Below are 7,280 nucleotides of genomic sequence, written 5' to 3'. Positions count from 1 at the left end.
TGGAGCTCAGCAACAGGAACATGTCACGTGCTCCGTGTTCACAAACTAACCTTTCTTTTTCTTTTGAAAAAGAAACCAAGTTTCCAGAACAAGAGGCTAATTTTTCTCCAAATGGTCCCATACACGTAAGAAAAAAAAATTAAGCTTGGTGTTTACTTTGTGATATAAGCAAAGGAATTTTTTTACCCATTCAATTCTTGGTAGCAGTTATGCTGAAGGACTTGTTTTTTAAAAAAAGAGCTTGACGAAAAAATGTCTGAAACATTTACTTCACATCACACACACTGTTTTTTAAAAGGCAGAAACATTTAGGGTAACAACACTTAACAGGAAAGAACCTTGAGCTGGAGGACCTTGAAAATCAGTTTTAAAGTGTTTTGCTTTCACATAGTCTTTTTCATGGCTGCTTGTGTCATGTTGGAGAGATACGCTTCGTAGATTATATTTAAGAAGTTGTCGTCATTCTGGAAAACAAAATCAGAAGACCCGAGGGAATGTGATTTAGTGGGCAGAGACAAAAGGCTTCCTTTTCTTGGAGCTGAACTGGCACTTTGACCCTACGATGCTCCTCTCTACCTGTCTAACAGCTGGTAGTGTGAAATTGCACACTGAGTGTCAGGTGGGACTAAAGGCCAGGCCAGGCAGTCTGCTGCTGGTTGTCAATGGCCAGTATTTTACACACAGCACAGATGGGCCACCCAGCCATGGGGTGTATGGAACGAGGCCCACTCATGAAAAGCCTGGGTCTGTTGGCGAAAACACAGAGGGCTGGATATGGAGGACTGGATCTAGGTCAGAGGGTTCAAAGCTTGGTTAGGAGATAGATTGTTAGTGGTTCTTAAAGGTCCTCCAATGCTTTATTTTTGGCACGACTTAAGATTTTGCTTGCAATATGCTTCACTGGCATCTCATCAAAGCCAGTATAATGCTCGCATTAGTTATTGAAAGTTTTTGGCCTTGGCAAGTGGACAGAAGTTAGACTGGCAGGCTCTTCTGCCTGGCTAAGGGCTGAGGGAGAATCACGGGTCTAAGCAGTGGTTTTGTTTTTAATTCTGGAGACTTCTGCCTCCTACGCAAATCCTTTATAGCTTTAGCAGTTCACCCACATACCACATTCTCCTTCATTCCCTCTCAGCACCCCACACATAGAGTTAGCATTATTCTCGTGCAGTGAAGGAGAGCTGCTTATCCCTGTTTTTCCTACAAAGTGGTCACAAAGTCCCTACTGTGTCCTATCAACAGGCAAACACTAAAAACGATTGCTTATGACTTCTAACTGTCCATCCGGAAAACATGTCTAAAACACGAGAAAAGTAAAATGTATGCAGAGAGTGGAGGGAAAGCCATGTCCCACTGTCAAGGTCTGGGGACCGCCCTGGACTTCTGGCATCTTGGCTCCTGCATGAAGATCTTTGCAACAAGCAATTTAAATGAAGTGAGCCGTAAGAAATTTGGAACATTAAAATTCAAATTTGGTTTTGGTTTTTTTTTGTTGCTCACAGAAGTCCTATCTAAGTCCTCATGAACTTACCACTAATGGCTTAAAAAGGCAGAAACTGCTGGTGCCCTGATATTTGTGCACCAGTAAGACACACCCATTTGTTGCCCCTCCTTAGCAGACATTCTTCCACTTCCACAGTGATAGCTGATTTCTAGCCCTATTGCTTCCGTTCTCTCTAAAATGTGTCACCTTTAAAAAATGTTTTTTACTTATAGAGGCCATTTTTCTTTTTAAGATGAAACAGCTGCAAAGCACTAGCCTGCTCTCTAAAAGCCATCTGGAGATTATGCCAAATATCACAACAATTTTCTTATACTGTCTATTGAAAAGATACCTAAAGATGTTAACTGAGGGGCCTGGGTCTGGAGATAAGCATTTCACTCTTCAAGGCCTGTCATTTACTCGAGGATGTGCTTTGTCAAGTGGACAGCAGTCTTGTTACCACTGCAGCGCCCCCTGTGGGCAGTGGGAGGGAGCACTCTGGAGCCAGAGGGGTTGGATCCCACCCAGCTCTGCTGCTTATCTACTGTGTGACCGCAGGCCATAGCCTCAGGTTCTTTGTCTCTAAAATGGAAAAAATAACAGTGTGGTTGTATAAGAATTAGATGAATGAACGTATGGAAAGCATTACAACAGAGCCTGACACAAAGCTCAGAATACATGTTAGCTTCCGTTGTTATTATTTCATAGAGACAGGTAAGACACACGCCTGCTGATGAAGGCCCATCATTCTATCCTGTCCTGTCAGCAGGTTCCAACATTATTTGTAAAACATGCCCTCAGCAGTCACAGCCATCCCTTGCTCCCCACCTGCTTGTTCCTTGTCCAACAGTCTGCTTGAACTAAGCACTACCACTCGCTCACGATGATATCACCTCTGCACCCAGTGGTGAGCTCTCAGTTTGGCTACTCCATAGCATCTGCAATCCTTAATCACACACTGTCTGCTCCTTTCTTTTCTGACAGGTGACAGACTGAAGGACTTCGTCCTCCAACTTATAAAATCCTTAAAGTGTTGAGACCCCAAAAGCCGCAGTTAGTATTATGAATCGCATCCAGCTAAGTACAGAGCTACTGTGGTTCAGGGTGAGTTGTTACATCGCCCTCTTATTCTTACTGCCCTCTTATTCATGGGCAGTACTTAAGTAGGCACTCACTGAGTCCTTACCTTGGAGTGGCTACCAGCAGGTGAGCCAAACTGATAAAGGCAGGAGAGAGACGATGGGCTTCCCTTACCTGAATGAGGAACAGCAGGGCTTCCTGAAGTTGCAGCTTGGTAAGTGGGCTGCTGCTGAGTACGGAGGGCTCCCGGCTCTGCAGAGGCAGGAGGAGGCTGGTGGAGGTGGCAGCTGCTTCCTGGCTTCCAAGGGGCAAGAGCCCACTGTCCCTCTCCTTTGGTAGGCTGCAGGTGGGTTGTGTGAACACCATGGGGGACATGAGCAGAGAAGGAGCAGCTGTAGCAGGGATGCGCTGAGGTGAGATGACCTGCTTAAGACAAACATGTGCATGGAGGGAAGGAGTATGTAGCTACTCATCGAAACAACAGAAACAGAGACAAAGAGGCCACTCACTTACAAGAGTGAATATAGGTGAGTTTAAATCTTGCTCACAACTTCACTAGATGGGAAAAGCTCACAGGAGAACTGATTCCTGTTTGAGTCTCCATGTTTCCCTTGTTACTAAGCAGTTCTGGCACAGTCTGCTGAGGTGACTCTCTTCCCACTGCACATAGAGCTTGATCTCTGAGCAACACTTCATTTTTCTGCTTTACTGCCATCACTTGGCAACATGCATTTAGCATTGCTGGCCTTTGCCCCAGGGCTAGGTGTCTACCACTGTGACCTAAAGTTCCAACAAACTATGTGAGTTATTGGAGGTACACAGCTTCCCACCTCACTCACCGCTCACCAGGAGAGAGGCATGAGTCCCGGGTCCCTGCCTCTTGCATCCTTCCTGATGGGAAGGATCTGTCTGCTTGTAGAGAGCATACATTTGCTGCTTTTCTCATGGCAGGGGCAAGCCCCTGGGGGCTGGTCATGAAGAGTACTGCCAGTCACTTGTCTGCTTGGGCCAATCTGCCTGCCTCGCTTGGCTAACAAACCTAAAACCAAGGTCTCTGATACCTTTTCCGGTTATGCAAGTGACACTTTGATTCCTGTCTGACTGACTCCTCCAGCTCTCTCTCATCTGTTTCTAACTCAAATGAGAGAAAAGAAGGCCTTATCAGCCTCGTAATGCCCCACAAAAGCTCAAGTTGGGGGTACAGAGGCCAGCGATCTAGAGGCTGCTGTAATTTTATAATTGCTCTTGGTATCTTTTGGGGCAGAAATTAGCCTAAAGGAAGGCAGATTATTTAATTGTCACTACCTGCTATTATGAGGAGAGGGGCTGAGATGGACACTCCCAAAGGCGGATGGCCAGCACAGTATGGGCTGACAGGAATACTTCCTTACCCAGCACCCCACCTGTGAGCACTGGAAAGAAAAGAATTGCGCATGCAGACATTTAGGTCCAAGTGTCAACCCCAATTTTCTCAGTGCCCAATCTAAGGCATCAGAGAGAAAAAGTCGTATAAACAAGGGCATGATATTACACTGAAATGGGGGTGAGGATGAGTGACGAATACTGTTTCCACAGAAATACATACCCAGATTTGAGATTTTAATGAAAAATAAACAAGAGCATCTGACTCAGTGCCTCACAGACCCAAAGACTTATGATACAGACTTATGACCTTGGTTTTCAAAAACAGTGGAAGAGTTTTGAGGAACCATTATAAGCTATTTGCTAAAATATGACAAACACACAATAATGTTGAATGTAATTGGGAGAACTTCCTAATTTTTAAACCTCCTGCATTTTCAATGAATTTGTACCAATCCAAATGAGAAAAAAAGTCCAATCTCCAGCTGTTACTCACAGGCAATGGAATAGCTTGTGGTTTTCTCATTGTTCTAAATTATTGATGAACATAAAGAACTGTCTTCCTTGAAGGACAAATGATCTATAAAAATCATAATATTTTTCCCTCTCTGGAAATTTGTGTGTGTGGACATGTGGGAAGGGGGGTAGATGGCATACTTATCCCTCTCTCTACCTTCATTAAACTATACAAATGATATAAACTAAAACAGGCTGCACCTTTATGGAGTTAATGGTATGTATTTTCTGTTGATTTCAAGCCCCTCCGGGCCTGTGGGCTCTGCAGAGGCTGTGCATCTGTGTTCCTCATCACTCTGTACCCACATGTAGCAAAGTGCCTGGCAAGGAGTAAGTGTTCAGAAATATTTACTGAATAAATGAACAAACAACAATTTATTGTAGACAAGTATAACAAGAAGAGGTCAGATGTTTGATATCTCAGAATGATTTCAATGCAGACCATAAATGTACACAAAGATTAGGGTTCACCCCCCACATCTATGTTCTTTCCCACGTCCATGTCTTCAGACCTTATAATTTTGCAAAGATTGCTAAGCAAAAAAAAGATTCTCTTTCCAGGCAGGACATTAAGGTAATAACAAGATCATAGGAGGCCTTGACAAATTTCTGAATAGAAATACTCCTAGAGAACAGAAACTGACTCTAAATTTCACTGTATTACAGTAATTCCACCCCTCACCCTCTGGGGACATTTACCTGGAAAAGAGGAGGCTGCTTGTCTGCACTGGATGCCCTGTCAATCCAGGATTCCAAGGACTTCCTTGTTCTCGAGCTCTGGGTTAGCACAGGAAACTTAGCTGCCAAGGCTGGTCGGTTGGATGCATGCAGCTGCTGCTCCTGCTGCACAGACTGCAGCCTCTGCAGTAACTCTTGAGGGGAGATCACTCCCGAACCACTGGCCTGACTGCCAGAGAAAGGGAGCATTTTTCTTGGGAGTGTGGACTGTTCTTTTTCATGAGCCTGAAGTCCTAGCACCTGAGGTGGAAGGGAGCCATTGAAATATAACAGTGGTTGTTGAGCCACCCCCTTGACTGGAGCTGCAGGGGTGGCAGCAGTGAGGGCTATGCTGAAGCTTGGGGCAGCTGAGCTGGCAAGTGCCGGCGTACTGGGGTCGTACTTGTTCACTACCCCTGGGGTACTCTGCAGCTTCTCTAACAGGTTCTGAGTTCTGGAAGCACTGTGAACATGATGAGAAGTCCCAGTCTTCCAGGGAGAGCCTGGGTGGGCAGGTCCAACAACATCCTCCCCAGTGGAATGGGTACTGTCATTTTTGCAGGGCTGGTTTTCAGGCAGCTCTGACAATGGGTGGAGATCTGCACTGACCAGGAGTTTCTGAATGGCTGGACATAGCTGCTTCTCAATAGGGGGTGAGTATCTTTTGGGTTCCTCATAGGACAGGGAACGTACAACCCCCTTCCCAATCAGGAGCTTCTCTTGCTGCTGCTGCTGGAGGGTCTGTGGAGACTCCACAGTTTCCTGACCCATAGCTTTGTCCTGCTTCCCAAAGAGCGCTGTCAAGGACAAGTGTTGGGGTTCAGGGTCTAAGGTCTGAAAGAATAAAAATGTCTCAAAATGGGTCTACATACAATTTGGTTATACAGAGGCTATCAAACATAACTTACCTAATTGATATTTCTTCTATTTATAAAGGATCAATTAGAGAGAATGAAAAAGCTTAATTATGATAAACTTCAAAAAATTGAGAACTCTTTAATACCAATAATTTTCGCAGCATTCTCCCCTACCACTCCCAAAATAGCTGTTATATTTTAATATCTGTTGACTGATGAAATAGGACTATGATCCCTGATGGGCCGGGGGTTCAGAGACTGGGAACCACTATTGTACAAAATTATATACAGTAGAAAGTAAATAATCTCTTCAACAGGAAATCCATCTAACTCTGCAAAGCATAAGAAGATACTAAAAATACAAAAGAATATGAGGATTCCAGAAGTTTAGTGGCTTTTCACAGAATTCTAGAAATTGAGAATGAGAAACATAAGTCATTTAATCTAACTTGATCCTTTCAACTATGTGAACTCTAAGATACTACCTACTAAGGTAGCTCTTGGTGGCTAACTGGGCTAAAAACTTTTTTAAAAGAAGCCTAACAGGTAGGACTTCCTAGAATCCTATTTCAGCCAAGAAGACTGAGGCTTTCTGCATCCAATCAGAACTGCACAGCTCTGACCAACCAGAGTGGCTTTATTCTGACCAATCAGGACAGTGCTTTTTAGACCAACTAAACTGCAAAGATTTGGAGTCCTCATTTGCATGAGGACAGCCGAATCAGAGACCAGTGGGGACTTCTGTCTACACAGGCCAGCTTCCTTCTGGCTCTGAGAGTGCACTTTCCCTTTCCACCAAAGACTGAAGACTCCATTTCCCTGGTTGAACTGAAATCCTTAAGGTGTCTCACAAAAGCAGAGTGGAACAGATCCACATGCACAAAGCAGACCTTCACCGAATGGAGCAGACCAGGGCAGAGTGGAGCAGAGCAGATCAGCACAGCACAGAGCAGATGGGTGCAGAGCAGACCAGTGAGAAACAGAGTAGAGCAGAGTGGTCTGGCGGCAGAGGGGCCTGGCCCCAGGACTGCCTGGCCCAGGGCTGCCTCATACGTGTGCTGTTTCCACAGCTGTGCTGCATCACAACTGAGCTATTTTGCACTGAAGAATGTTTCTTTCTTCTCTGCACCCCAAATTGGGGATTCCTGTTCGCATCGAATTGGCAGCAATACCAATGACAACTGGTTAACAATTATATACTAGTAGCTTTTAAAAATCATCAAATCATCAAATCATCAAATCTACATAGGCCTGGCCAGTCACAA

The 7,280-nt window shown here is 44.7% G+C and overlaps 1 protein-coding gene across 6 annotated transcripts in view; it reads right to left on the bottom strand.

Moving 5' to 3' along the window:
* Window positions 1-232: 232 nt before the first annotated feature.
* Window positions 233-7,280, bottom strand: part of DCP1B (decapping mRNA 1B) — a 69,033-nt gene continuing 61,985 nt past the window's right edge. For 5 of the 6 annotated variants that reach the window (XM_037064775.1, XM_037064777.1, XM_037064779.1 and 2 more), the window contains exons 7-9: window positions 5,141-5,992; window positions 2,738-2,989; window positions 233-464 (exon numbers count right to left, since the gene is read on the bottom strand). In XM_037064775.1, the coding sequence (XP_036920670.1) occupies window positions 384-464; window positions 2,738-2,989; window positions 5,141-5,992 (1,185 nt within the window). In that variant the 3' untranslated portion in view covers window positions 233-383. The remainder of the gene's footprint in view (window positions 465-2,737; window positions 2,990-5,140; window positions 5,993-7,280) is intronic. The other variant, XM_037064776.1, reaches the window with a different exon arrangement.

This window comes from Sturnira hondurensis, unplaced genomic scaffold, assembly GCF_014824575.4.
Source record: "Sturnira hondurensis isolate 20B ecotype Veracruz unplaced genomic scaffold, ASM1482457v3 Scaffold0015509, whole genome shotgun sequence".
Lineage (NCBI taxonomy): Eukaryota > Metazoa > Chordata > Mammalia > Chiroptera > Phyllostomidae > Sturnira > Sturnira hondurensis.
Note: the sequence above shows the minus strand (reverse complement) of the source record. Positions and strands in the feature narration are given on the sequence as shown.